The 15,469-nt window shown below is 37.7% G+C and overlaps 1 protein-coding gene across 8 annotated transcripts in view; it reads right to left on the reverse strand.

Moving 5' to 3' along the window:
- Khc-73 (Kinesin heavy chain 73) overlaps positions 1-15,469 on the reverse strand; it is an 886,736-nt gene that overhangs the window by 126,821 nt on the left and 744,446 nt on the right. For all 8 annotated transcript variants that reach the window (XM_070083276.1, XM_070083279.1, XM_070083274.1 and 5 more), the window contains one exon: positions 13,359-13,504. In XM_070083276.1, coding sequence (XP_069939377.1) covers positions 13,359-13,504 — 146 coding nt within the window. The remainder of the gene's footprint in view (positions 1-13,358; positions 13,505-15,469) is intronic.

A 15,469-nucleotide genomic window follows, 5' to 3' on the forward strand; every position in this document is an offset into this window, starting at 1 on the left:
GTCATACTGGCCAACACAGTTAATGCTGAATTGCAGAAAATATCTACCTGGATGATGACTAACAAGCTTACACTCAATACTGACAAAACCTGCTTCATTCAATTTGGAAACAGAACCATAAATGTTCCACTTAATATAACACTAAACAGATCTCCCATCACAAGATGAACAGAGGGAAAATTCCTAGGAATTCACCTTGACAGTAGCCTTAAATTCCAGACTCATATACAACAAATTTCCAAGAAAATCCCTAAGACAGTAGGCATACTATCAAAGATACCATACTATCAAAGATACAGTAATATGTTCCACAATCAGCTCTCCGTCCACTGTATCACTCACTCATTTACCCCTATCTCACCTATGCAATTTGTGCATGGGGCTCAACAAAAATAAATCATCTCAGACCACTAATTACCCAACAAAAGGCTGCAGTCAGAATGATAACAAATTCCCACTCCAGGCTGCATACTCCACCAATATTCAAAACTCTAAACTTACCCACCGTACAAAACATCCATACTTATTATTGTGCCTACTACATACATAGAACACTAAACTCAAGATATAAACCCTCCCCTCAAACTTCTCCTTACCAACCTCAACAGAACACATGACCATAACACAAGGCACAGATCACTCTTTGATGTTCCCCATGTCCATCGCACACTATGTAACAACTCAATGCACATAAAAGGCCCAAAAATCTGGAATTCATTACCTGTGAATATAAAATACTGTCTGTTTATCAATTCCAGACTCTTCTTAAAAACCACTTACTCAACCACAACTAAAGAAATACGGAATAACTGTATCTCATAAATGTATAACCTGTGACCCTATCAAATTATGTTTTTTTAATTACATTACCTAATAGAATACTCCATTCTCTTGAATGCACAGTAACTTATCTAATGACCATATGACCTGTTTCTGCACTACAAAACATTGATTTTACTCGATTTGATTCGTTTATATTATACAATGTTATGCTATAAATTTGTACAACTTTAATGCTTCTTATTTGAAATACTCATTTGTACTTCATGTTGCAATTTATTTACTGTAATTTTTACCACTGAATATATCACTGCTTAGTTAATCTTAAGCTAATTTTAAGCCTGCCCATAATGCTCTACATACAAGGGGCTTTTGGCATGTACACCCAATCACTATATTTTTTCGTACAACTATGTATCATGTCCCCCCCACCAAAAAAAAAATGTAAGCTTGCAAAGAAATAAAAATTGTATTGTACTGTATTGCATATAAGACCTCAGATGGGGAAGCAAGGGAAGACATGGTCAGAGCGGGAGCGGGAATGACCGCTACCACTAGTCACATAACAACATATTTTATTCATTCTAAAGTATATATCATGTTTCTACATTATTTATATTGTCTATTATGTCATATTAGATCAATTGTGATAGATATATAAGCCATAGAATTTATATTAGCATTATATTGAAGTATTTTGTCCTACCTCCCGAAAGCAGGAATCCTGCTGGATTGGATTAACCCCTTGACTGTCGCAACCCCAAATCCTGAGGTGTCTACTGGTGTCGCAAAATTTAAAAAAAAAAAAAAAAAAATTCTTAGGAAATGACAGAGAATCTCTTCCTGATTGTAATGACACCAAAAGAATGAAATTTGATAGAAAACTGACAGAATTACGCTCTTGCAAAGTTAGCGACCTCGGCGATATTTACGAATCGGTGATTTCGCCCACTTTGAACCCTATTTTCGGCTAATTCCATTGTTCCAGTCGACCAAACTCATAGCTATTTCTTTAGAACTCCATTTTTTCTATCGATTGAGTACAAGAAACTGCCCATTTACCAATTTCAACTACCCAATAATGTGGTCAGAAATTTGCAATTTGGCCAATTTCACAAAAATTAAAAAATATGACAATTTCAAAACAGGGTCCAGAATGAACAATACAGACATTCCTGGTTCTAAAATAACATTTTCTTTGTTCATCAGTCATGTCTCCAGGCCCCTCTGATACTACTCTTGCTTATATTTTGAATTTTTATTCAAACAAAAAATAGAAGATTTACTGTTATGCAGACTACTGCAATATTGTAATAATTGTATAAATAATGTCAACCCATTCATGACTGCATATTAGAATGGCTAGTTGGACATTTATTGGAAAATGACATCATTTGTTTACTTTTGAACATTGGCAAAAATCAAACATTTCCTCTATTTTGAGCTCCATTTCAAGTTTCTTTTCATAGTAAAACCAATCAAAATCACCCCTATTTCTATCTAATGAGACCAAGAAAACGAGAATACAACCATAAATACTATACAAAAATTGACCACAAAGTCAGCATTTTAATTAAAAAAAAAAACAGAGTTTTTTTCTCTCATTATGCACTGATTGCTGCAGGACTTTTTTTATATGGTGCACACTGACCACACACACCCATTCTCTCATATGTGGGCCTACCAGCTTTCTCCTGCTTGATTTGAAGCCGCTAGAATTTATGAGTATATATATGTCAAAAACGGTGGCTCTTAAGACGTATACAAATATACGACCAAAACAGTCAAAGGGTTAATGGCATTTCAATTGATTTAAATGAGGAAAATTTATTTCATATATGAGCAAACTGAGTTACGAGCTAGGTCACGGAACGTATTAAGCTCATAAGTTGAGGTTCCACTGTACTTCCCACCTCCAGGAATCAAATTTGGCTAACCAGTTTCTCCTGAATCCCTTCAAAAATGTTAGTTATTTTCAATTTTAAGGTCATAATCATGACTAATTTCTAATGTATCTTACAACTAGGCTTTAAATAATAAGATATTACAAGGACCCTAATGGAAATAAGCCACTTTGGCTTTTCTTTTTAGGTTATCCTAGGTAATTTACACTTATGTTACTATCTAAAGCTCTCGCTTCACACAGCGAGGGTTCGGGTTCAATCCCCAGTGAGGGTAGAAACATTGGGTGTGTTTCCTTACACTGGTTGTCTATGTTCTCCATCAGTAAAATGGGTCCCTGGGTGTTAGTCAACTGGTGTAGGTCACATACTGGGACAAGGACTTAATCTGCCCAAAATGCTCTGCATAACAAGCGGCTTTCTATATAGTATTACATCATTGATGTCAGCTAGGCCTGTATATATTGTACATGTACTTGTAGAAATAAAGATAGTTTCTATCATTATGTACCTGTACCTAAATAAACTTACCTACTTACTAAGCCATAAAAACTACTTGTCTCTATTCAGTCCAATCTAACATGCTGAAACAAGCCTGATGGGTGCTCAAGCCCCGAGCACTCAAAATCTCTTGTACCACTCCCTCCATCTCTTCCTGGGACAAACCCTAACCACTCCTTCCGTTCACTCCAGATTTATACACCCTCTTGGTCATTCTACATGACTGCATCCTCCTTAAATGCCCAGAGCATTTTAGCAATCTTTCATCAGCCCCTTTAATTATGAAGAATGAGACACTTGTGCAACATTTGGAAACTGTTATTGAGGAAATGTTTTGACAGCCAGTGGTTTCTTTAGTCCAATACAGAGAATAACAGAGGAAGCTGAGGAGGAGTATGAGGTAATCAGTCTCTCATACAGTCATACTCCTCCTCATCTTGTTATTCTCTACACTGGACTGAAGAAGCCACTGGCTGGCAAAATGTTTCCTCAATAAAGATTCCCAAATGTTGCACAAGTGTCTCATTCTTCAACTTGATGGTTTTCAAAACCATTTTCATCACACCCCTTAATTATACCTTTGATAACAGCACACCATCTCCTAATTTCCACTCTCTGAATTTTCTACATAGCATTCATTTCAAATACTGTCTCTAACTTCGTCCTCACTGTAACATTAAAAATTTGCCCCTCACACCCATATAAAAGTGTTGGTACCACTACATTCCAGTACAGTAGGGCCCCACTTATACGGCAGGTTAGGTTCCAGGTTATCGCCAGAAAGCAGACATCGCCGGAAGGCAGAACGCCATTTTTTCCATTCATAAATTAATATAAATGCCAAACAACAAGTTTAAATTATATTAAGTTAGTAATAGAACTAGGCATTAAAAACACAAAAAGTAAAATACATACACAGTACATTCATTACTTATCTTAAAGTATTTTTAATCTTAATGTAGGGCGAGAGGTGAGTAGTACAGGCCCGCCATCACAAATCCGGCAATCAGTTATTCGGTTCCTTCAGTTATTCGGCACTAATTTTGGCTAGCATAATTTCAAATTTCCAGGGTCGCCACACCAACCTGCTGGTACTGTTTGGTGGCGCTACTTGCTGCATAAGTCATTCCAATTTATTTTTCTCCATTTATTGTTTTAACCTGCTTACTTTTAGCCCTAGCCATGGTTCCAATGAATAAAAGAAATGCTTCTCATTATGTAAAGCACCTACACAGTACATTATCCATTAAAGATAAGGTGGCTTTGAAGCCACTGTTGATTGCCATGAGCTCAGTCTCATGAAGCAGGAGAATATGCTTTATTATTACGCTAATATCAACACTACAGCTTATTTGCCTATCACAATTGATCTAATACGACATAAGAAACAATATAAATAACATAAAACATGTTAAATACTCCAGAATGAATAATATTTGGCACAACACCGAGCAGTTCGACGAAGGTATGAAGAGGATATATGGTATACAAATACCATTCTCCTATCCCTGTCTTGGTGGCTTATATTAGAGAAAATGGAGTGTAGTACAGGGCTAACTGTGATATACGCTCGTACTGCACCATAAACAAGGATGTCAGCCACAGCACCGTGTCTTCCTTTGCAGATGACACCCGAATCTGCATGACAGTGTCTTCCATTGCAGACACTGCAAGGCTCCAGGCGGACATCAACCAAATCTTTCAGTAGGCTGCAGAAAACAATATGAAGTTCAACGATGAGAAATTTCAATTACTCAGATATGGTAAACACGAGGAAATTAAATCTTCATCAGAGTACAAAACAAATTCTGGCCACAAAATAGAGCGAAACACCAACGTCAAAGACCTGGGAGTGATCATGTCGGAGGATCTCACCTTCAAGGACCATAACATTGTATCAATCGCATCTGCTAGAAAAATGACAGGATGGATAATGAGAACCTTCAAAACTAGGGAGGCCAAGCCCATGATGACACTCTTCAGGTCACTTGTTCTATCTAGGCTGGAATATTGCTGCACACTAACAGCACCTTTCAAGGCAGGTGAAATTGCTGACCTAGAAAATGTACAGAGAACCTTCACGGCACGCATAACGGAGATAAAACACCTCAATTACTGGGAGTGCTTGAGGTTCCTAAAACTGTATTCCCTGGAATGCAGGCGGGAGAGATACATGATTATATACACCTGGAAAATCCTAGAGGGACTAGTACCGAACTTGCACACGAAAATCTCTCACTACGAAAGCAAAAGACTTGGCAGACGATGCAACATCCCCCCAATGAAAAGCAGGGGTGTCACTAGCACGTTAAGAGACCATACAATAAGTGTCAGGGGCCCGAGACTGTTCAACTGCCTCCCAGCATACATAAGGGGGATTACCAACAGACCTCTGGCAGTCTTCAAGCTGGCACTGGACAAGCACCTAAAGTCGGTTCCTGACCAGCCGGGCTGTGGCTCGTACGTTGATTTGCGTGCAGCCAGCAGCAACAGCCTGGTTGATCAGGCTCTGATCCACCAGGAGGCCTGGTCACAGACCGGGCCGTGGGGGCGTTGACCCCCGGAACTCTCTCCAGGTAAACTCCAGGTATCACACATAGCAGCATATGTATAGAGAACCTAGGATAACCCCAAAAAAAGTCAATGTGGCTTATTTTTAGTACCTGGCTTTGGTTAGCCATATCTGATTTTTGGTAAATATTCGATTCCCAGCCAGGGTAGAAACATTAGGCGTGTTTCTTTACACCTGTTGTCTATGTTCACCCATCAGTAAATGGGTACCTGGGTGTTAGCTGACTAGTGTGGGTGTTATCCTGAGACACTGGCCTAATTTTCTTGAAATACTCTGCATAACAAGCGGCTTTTTATACAGTAGTATGTCACTGATGTCAGCTAGGCCTGTATACCTTGTACATGTACGTGTAGTAAATAAAGATATTATTACATGTATTATTATTATTATTATTATTATTATTATTATTATTATTATTATTATTATTATTATTATTATTATTTTTATTATTATTATTATTATTATTATTATTATTATTATATTATTTTCTCAGTTGTTTGTTGGGTTATCTTATTCAAACTTGGGCAATGTATAATGGAAAGATAATTCTTCACGTACACCAAAAATGAAAGAAATCAGACCATAAATAGCGGAGTTCACTTCTCAGCCATTAGCGGCCGCTTAGCGGTATATTTTTGTGTGGTTGTTATGGCTATATTCTCATTTTTTCGGTCTCATTTGATAGAATGAAAGATACATTACAGAAATAGATATGATTTTGATTGCTTTCATGACGAAAAGTACCTTGAAATTGCGCTCACAGTAGTGAAAATGTTCTATTCTCTAGGGAAGCTCAAGAGTAAACAAATGACGTCACCGTCCAATACCTGTCCGCCTGCCAGTCTAAATTCCAGTATGGAGTCAAGAATCGCTTGACATTATTTATACAATTATTACAATAATGCAGCAGTCTGCATAACAGTAAATCTTCTATTTTTTTTTGTGAATAAAAATTCCAAATGAAAAGCAAGAGTAATATAAGAGGGGCCTGTAGCCATGACTAATGAACAGAGAAAATGTTATTTTAGTGCCAGGAATGTCTGCACTGTTTATTCTGGATCCTATTTTCAAATTGGCATCTGTTGAAATTTGTGTGAAATTGGCCAAATTGCCAATTTCTGACCACTTTATTGGGTAGTTGAAATAAATGAATGGGCGGTTTCTGGTACTCAGTTGACAGACTAGAAGTAAATAAGTTTATTCAGGTATACACAAATACAGTTACATAGATTATCATACATAGCAGTGTATGTATAGAGAACCTAGGATAACCCAGAAAAGTCAGACAAAGTGACTTATTTCCAGTACCTGGCTTGGGCTTGCCATATATGATTTTTGGTAAATATTTTTTTTTTCTCGGTTGTTTGTTGGGCTATCTCATTGAAACTTGGGCAATGTATGATGGAAAGATGCTTCTTAACGTACAACAAAAATAAAAAGATGGACGATAAATAAGGGAGTTAACTTCTTAGCCATTAGCCGCCTCTTTGCAGTATATTTTCGTATGGTTTTTATGGTTGTATTTTCATTTTTTGGCTTCATTTGATAGAATGGAAGATATATTACAGAAATAGACATGATTTTGATTGCTTTCATGACGAAAAGTATCTTGAAATTGAGCTCAAAGTAGCAGAAATGTTCGATTTTTGCCGATGTTCAATGAACTGTTTAAGTCAAGCTGGTTAATTTTATTAAGTGCATTCTAACCTAACCACTCTGTAATCCGGCAAATTCAGTAATCCGGTACACTACAGGTCCCAATGATGCCGGATTTGTGATGGAGGACCTGTACTTATTTGTAGGAAGTCAGGTGTAGGTAGCCCTGGCTCCCCATCTCATACTTAATATACGATATTTAAGACATCCCAGAGAGTTAAAATACACATACAGTACACTCAGGAAGTGCACAGGAAAAGAGGCGAGTAGCATTTATTTGTAGGAAGTCAGTGTAGGTAGCCGGTAGTGTAGCCGGTAGGTGTAGCCTGCCTGGGCTACACCTACCGGCTACCTACACTGTGGTCCAGAGCCATATTATTAGCACTGACATACCTTGTTAACTGAATTTAATTGTTTCTAACAACTACCTTTAGACACCATCATAAATGAAGGGAGAAGTAATGAATAATTCATGCCGAAAATTGTAAACAAAAGCGGAGTGGGAGAGTGGCTGGACCAAACGCAGATTCATACACATTTTCAATGGTGGCTGAGCAGAGAAAACGTAATGTTGTCCCTCAGCCTGGCTACCACACAGGTCCACAAGTATTATTATCAGAGCACATATAAAATACGCAAAAATGCCAGACAAGAAGGTTTACACTAACTTATATTAAATTAGCAATGGAAATAGGCATTAAAAACACAATAAAAGGTAAGATACACACAGAATACACTTATTACTTACCTTAAAATATTAATATTAATGTGTGAGAGGTAAGTGGCAGGGTGTTTATTGAATAAAATCAGAATGGCACACCATCATCCTCTAACTTGGCACTTAAAGCAAGAGGCTTGCGACTCTTCTTTTTTATCACAGCTAAGCTTAGATGCCATCGTCAATGAGAGCCAACTAGTTAACGAAAGAGTAAACGAGAGAGAGAACGAGATACAGAGTTCAGACAATGTAAGAACACAAACTGAACAGGTAGTGGGCGATCACTTTGTCAGGCGAAATAAATGTGTATTAACATGTGTCTGCTTTTAGTTCATTCATGTGCGTTTGTAAGAGTTTATAACACTTTTACCTCACAATATTTTTTTTATTACAAATACAATACAAATACTCTTACATTGTGTACAAGTTGTACAAGTTAGTACAGAATAAACAAACAGCGACACTCCCATTCTCATGCAACACACCATTTTTAAAGTGAATGAAGATGATGATATTATTATCATCATAATAAAAAAGCGCTAAACCCACAAGGGTCATGAATTCTTCAATTTTTATTCTGTGGGTGTATGTATCATATTTATATGCTATGTAACATGTTTCTTATATAATTTTAAGGAAAATTTCATAGATGGATTAATGAAAATGTCTATATTAATGTAAAGTAAGACATTTAATGTGTCCAACAGTGATGATTATTATGTACTATTGGCGTCATGAGCAGAGAGAGACTTAGCTATTTTAATGTGTACCTGCACACCAGCACAGTGTATAAGTATATTTAGGTACAGGTACACATAAGTATAATTATCAGAGTACATACAAAATAAGAATAAATAAGAATATAAAATAAGAATAAGAAGAAGAAAATTGTCAAAGTGGGAAGTCTGAATGTGCGTGGATGTTGTGCAAATGATAAGAAAGAGATGATTGTGGATGTTATGAATGAGAAGAAACTGGATGTCCTGGCTTTAAGTGAAACAAAGCTGAAGGGGGTGGGAGAGTTTCAATAGAGAGGAATAAATGGGATTAGGTCAGGGGTTTCAAATAGAGTTAGAGCTAAAGAAGGAGTAGCAATAATGTTGAAGGATAAGCTATGGCAGGAAAAGAGGGACTATAAATGTATAAATTCAAGGATTATGTGGAGTAAAATAAAGATTGGATGTGAAAAGCGGGTTATAGTAAGCGTGTATGCACCTGGAGAAGAGAGAAGTGTAGAGGAGAGAGAGAGAGATTCTGGGAAATGTTGAGTGAATGTGTGGGGAGTTTTGAATCAAGTGTGAGAGTAATGGTGGTTGGGGATTTCAATGCTAAAGTGGGTAAAAATGTTATGGAGGGAGTAGTAGGTAAATTTGGGGTCCCAGGGGTAAATGTAAATGGGGAGCCTTTAATTGAGCTATGTGTAGAAAGACATTTGGTAATAATACATATTTTATGAAAAAGAGGATAAATAAATATACAAGGTATGATGTAGCACGTAATGAAAGTAGTTTGTTAGATTATGTATTGGTGGATAAAAGGTTGATGGGTAGGCTCCAGGATGTACATGTTTATAGAGGGGCAACTGATATATCAGATCATTATTTAGTTGTAGCTACAGTTAGAGTAAGAGGTAGATGGGAAAAGAGGAAGGTGGCAACAACAAGTAAGAGGGAGGAGGAAGTTCGGGCGAGATATAAGCGACTATTGGCAGAAAGATGGGCTAGTGCAAAGATGAGTAGTGGGGGGGTTGAAGAGGGTTGGAATAGTTTTAAAAATGCAGTATTAGAATGTGGGGCAGGAGGAAAGAGGAGTGATTGGTGGAATGATGAAGTAAAGGGTGTGATAAAAGAGAAAAAGGTAGCTTACGAGAGGTTTTTACAAAGCAGAAGTGTTATAAGAAGAGCAGAGTATATGGAGAGTAAAAGAAAGGTGAAGAGAGTGGTGAGAGAGTGCAAAAGGAGAGCAGATGAAAGATTGGGAGAGGCACTGTCAAGAAATTTTAATGAAAATAAGAAAAAAAATTTGGAGTGAGTTAAACAAGTTAAGAAAGCCTAGGGAAAGTATGGATTTGTCAGTTAAAAACAGAGTAGGGGAGTTAGTAGGTGGGGAGAGGGAGGTATTAGGTAGATGGCGAGAATATTTTGAGGAACTTTTAAATGTTGAGGACGAAAGGGAGGCGGTAATTTCATGCACTGGCCAGGGAGGTATACCATCTTTTAGGAGTGAAGAAGAGCAGAATGTAAGTGTGGTGGAGGTACGTGAGGCATTACGTAGAATGAAAGGGGGTAAAGCAGCTGGAACTGATGGGATCATGACAGAAATGTTAAAAGCATGGGGGGATATAGTGTTGGAGTGGTTGGTACTTTTGTTTAATAAATGTATGAAAGAGGGGAAGGTACCTAGGGATTGGCAGAGAGCATGTATAGTCCCTTTATATAAAGGGAAGGGGGACAAAAGAGATTGTAAAAATTATAGAGGAATAAGTTTACTGAGTATACCAGGAAAAGTATACGGTAGGGTTATAATTGAAAGAATTAGAGGTAAGACAGAATGTAGGATTGCAGATAAGCAAGGAGGCTTCAGAGTGGGTAGGGGATGTGTAGATCAAGTGTTTACATTGAAGCATATATGTGAACAGTATTTAGATAAAGGTAGGGAAGTTTTTATTGCATTTTTGGATTTAGAAAAGGCATATGATAGAGTGGATAGAGGAGCAATGTGGCAGATGTTGCAAGTATATGGAATAGGTGGTAAGTTACTAAATGCTGTAAAGAGCTTTTATGAGGATAGTGAGGCTCAGGTTAGGGTGTGTAGAAGAGAGGGAGAATACTTCCCGGTAAAAGTAGGTCTTAGACAGGGATGTGTAATGTCACCATGGTTGTTTAATATATTTATAGATGGGGTTGTAAAAGAAGTAAATGCTAGGGTGTTCGGGAGAGGGGTGGGATTAAATTATGGGGAATCAAATTCAAAATGGGAATTGACACAGTTACTTTTTGCAGATGATACTGTGCTTATGGGAGATTCTAAAGAAAAATTGCAAAGGTTAGTGGATGAGTTTGAGAATGTGTGTAAAGGTAGAAAGTTGAAAGTGAACATAGAAAAGAGTAAGGTGATGAGGGTATCAAATGATTTAGATAAAGAAAAATTGGATATCAAATTGGGGAGGAGGAGTATGGAAGAAGTGAATGTTTTCAGATACTTGGGAGTTGACGTGTCGGCGGATGGATTTATGAAGGATGAGGTTAATCATAGAATTGATGAGGGAAAAAAGGTGAGTGGTGCGTTAAGGTATATGTGGAGTCAAAAAACGTTATCTATGGAGGCAAAGAAGGGAATGTATGAAAGTATAGTAGTACCAACACTCTTATATGGATGTGAAGCTTGGGTGGTAAATGCAGCAGCGAGGAGACGGTTGGAGGCAGTGGAGATGTCCTGTCTAAGGGCAATGTGTGGTGTAAATATTATGCAGAAAATTCGGAGTGTGGAAATTAGGAGAAGGTGTGGAGTTAATAAAAGCATTAGTCAGAGGGCAGAAGAGGGGTTGTTGAGGTGGTTTGGTCATTTAGAGAGAATGGATCAAAGAAGAATGACATGGAAAGCATATAAATCTATAGGGGAAGGAAAGAGGGGTAGGGGTAGTCCTCGAAAGGGTTGGAAAGAGGGGGTAAAGGAGGTTTTGTGGGCGAGGGGCTTGGACTTCCAGCAAGCCTGCATGAGCGTGTTAGATAGGAGTGAATGGAGACGAATGATACTTGGGACCTGACGATCTGTTGGAGTGTGAGCAGGGTAATATTTAGTGAAGGGATTCAGGGAAACCGGTTATTTTCATATAGTCGGACTTGAGTCCTGGAAATGGGAAGTACAATGCCTGCACTTTAAAGGAGGGGTTTGGGATATTGGCAGTTTGGAGGGATATGTTGTGTATCTTTATATGTATATGCTTCTAAACTGTTGTATTCTGAGCACCTCTGCAAAAGCAGTGATAATGTGTGCATGTGGTGAAAGTGTTGAATGATGATGAAAGTATTTTCTTTTTGGGGATTTTCTTTCTTTTTTTTTGGGTCACCCTGCCTCGGTGGGAGACGACCGACTTGTTGAAAATATATATATATATATATATATATATATATATATATATATATATATATATATATATATATATATATATATATATATATATATATGTATATATATATATATGTATATATATATATGTATATACATGTATATATATGTGGGAGATGGCCGACTTGTTAAAAAAAAAAACAACATATAAAATACACAGTAACTGTAAAATACTTGAAATTTTGGAAATTTTTCCAGACATAACAGATGTGGTCACGGAGAATGTAAACAAATCGGGTGGGGCGCCCCATATTTGAAAGACCGCTTGCCGTATAGCAAATTTTGGTCATAATTTGACATCACCGTATTAGTGGAACACCCTAAGGTGAAACCCCGTAAAGTGGGGCCCTACTGTACTTCCCTTTTTTATCTCCCAAAATAAACTTCCTTTCCATACATGCCTCAACACATCACCTACCTTTGCTCCCTCCTTATCTATTCTATGATTCTCCTCATTTTTCATAGACCCATCAGTTAGCATGTCTGCTCCCAAATATATATATAAATACGTACATTCACTTCCTTTCTACTCCCTCCCTCCAATCTGCTTTCCAATTTTTCATTACCAAGAATTTTTGTTACTATCATCACCTTGCTCTTTTCTATGTTTATTTTAATTTACTTTTTTTTTTATTTTTACATAAACTCCCAAATTCCTCCACCAACTTTTGCCACTTCTCTTTAAAATTTTCCAAAAGAACTGTATCATCAGCAACAAACAATTGTAATAGCTCTAGATTCATCATCTTTAACTCCCACACCATTCCTCCACAAACTATCATTCACTTCTTTTACAACTCCACCTATATATATGTTAAACAGCCATGGTGACATCATATATCCCTGTCTACATCCTATTTTCAATGAGAAATAGTCAGATACAGATGTAAATCAAGAGGGCATGAGATGGTTGAAGAAACATTACATGTAGTAAGCCTATTGGCCCATACTTGGTAGAGTGAACAGGGTTACTGATGCTGGTTCCTTGGGCAACTTTGAGTGCTTAAAAAATTCTTACAAGTAAACAGTCTTAGTTTTTCTTTTGTAGTAAAAATGTTACTTTCTTAGATATAAATTTATTTAAAAATCAATTTGCATTCACCTCCTCTACATCTTCATCATCTTCGTCCCCCTCTTCCTCCTCCTCCTCCTCCTCCATGTGTAAGAGTGGAGCTGCCTCTCGTGTGTTCTCTTCATGAAGTGTTGTCATTCGAGGTGTCATCTTCATTGGCCCAGGACTTGGAGAAGCTGAAAAAGGATCATACATTTTTATTACGTCATTCTCAAAAATATTCACCATTACATGTATATGATGCATTTTAATTTTATACAAAGCATGCTCTTTATTTTAGCCTCATCCAAGCCATTTTTTCTCAAGATACTGAACATACTAAAATCTGAAGTAAATTATGAAACAATTATCATATCTATAATTATGATACAGTATATGGTATCAATAGTAATAGTAATATTAAATATCCCAAACAACACTGGCAGTTAAAAATTAATATTTTCATAAGAAATAGAATATGCAATAAAATATAAGATACATTAATTCCTTGAAAATACCAATATAAAAGTACACAATCTCACTATAATGTTTACCAAAACATATATCAGTGCATAATACAACATTGGACATGCTGTTATAAGTACAATAGTCAGCTACCTTTCCAATTACAATACATGCATTATGATCAAATATGGTACTATGAATGCAAAGAAAATCTGTCTCATTCACGCATTAAAATAAATGAAATTAAGTCATGCAAAAATAATGGACATTTTCAAATATATTATTATTAACTTCGGCATGGTAAGCTATTATGAATTAAAAACACTTCAGTTTCCAATATGTACATAAATTCATAGTGTGTGTGTGTGTACTCACCTAATTGTGATTGCAGGGGTTGAGCCATAGCTCCTGACCCCACCTCTTCACTGGTCACTACTAGGTCCTCTCCCTGCTCCATGAGCTTTATTAAACCTTGTCTTAAAACTCTGTATGGTTCCTGCCTCCACCATGTCACTTTTCAGACTATTCCACTTCCTGATAACTCTATGACTGTAGAAATACTTCCCAATATCCCTTTGACTCATCTGAGTCTTCAACTTCCAATTCTGACCTCTTGTTTCTGTGTCCCATCGCTGGAACATCATAAATTTGTCCACCTTGTCTATTCTGAGCAGTATTTTATATGTCACTATCATGCCTTCCCTGACTCTCCTGTCCTCCAGTGTCGTCAAGCCAATTTCCCTTAGCCTTTCTTTGTAGGACAATCCCCTTAGCTCTGGGACTAGTCTTGTTGCAAGCCTTTGCACTTTCTCTATTTCTTGATGTGCCTGACCAGGTGTAGATTCCAAACAGGTGCTGCATACTCCAGTATGGGCCTAACGTATACAGTGTACAGAGTCTTGAATGATTCCTTACTGAGGTATCGGAACACCATCCTTAGGTTTGCCAGATGCCTGTATGCCGAAGCAGTTATCTGACTGATGTGCGCCTCTGGAGATGTGCTCGGTATTATACTCACCCCAAGATCTTTTTCCTTGAGTGAGGTTTGCAGTCTTTGGCACCTAGACTATACTCTGTCTGCAGTCTTCTTTGCTCTTCCCCAATCTTCATGACTTTGCATTTGGCAGGGTTAAATTCAAGGAGCCAGTTGCTGGACCAGGCTTGTAGCCAGTCCAAGTCTCTTTGTAGTCCTGCTTGATCCTTGACCAATTTTATTCTCCTCATTAACTTCCCATCATCTGCAAACAAGGACACTACTGAGTCTATCCCTTCCGTTATGTCATTCACATATATCAAAAACAGCACAGGTCCTAGGACTGACCCCTGTGGAACCCTGCTCATTATAGGCGCCCACTCTGACACCTTGTCACGTACCATGACTCGTTGTTCCCTCCCTGTCAGATATTCTCTGATCCACTGCAGTGTGTGCATGTGTAGGTGTGTGTGTGTGTGTGTGTACTCACCTAATTGTACTCACCTAATTGTGGTTGCAGGGGTCGAGACTCAGCTCCTGGCCCCGCCTCTTCACTGATCGCTACTGGATCCTCTCTCTCTCTGCTTCCTGAGCTTTGTCATACCTCTTCTTAAAACTATGTATGGTTCCTGCCTCCACTACTTCACTTGCTAGGCTATTCCACTTGCTGACAACTCTATGACTGAAGAAATACTTCCTAACGTCCCTGTGACTCGTCTGAGTC

This window comes from Cherax quadricarinatus, chromosome 9 (genome assembly GCF_038502225.1).
Source record: "Cherax quadricarinatus isolate ZL_2023a chromosome 9, ASM3850222v1, whole genome shotgun sequence".
NCBI lineage: Eukaryota > Metazoa > Arthropoda > Malacostraca > Decapoda > Parastacidae > Cherax > Cherax quadricarinatus.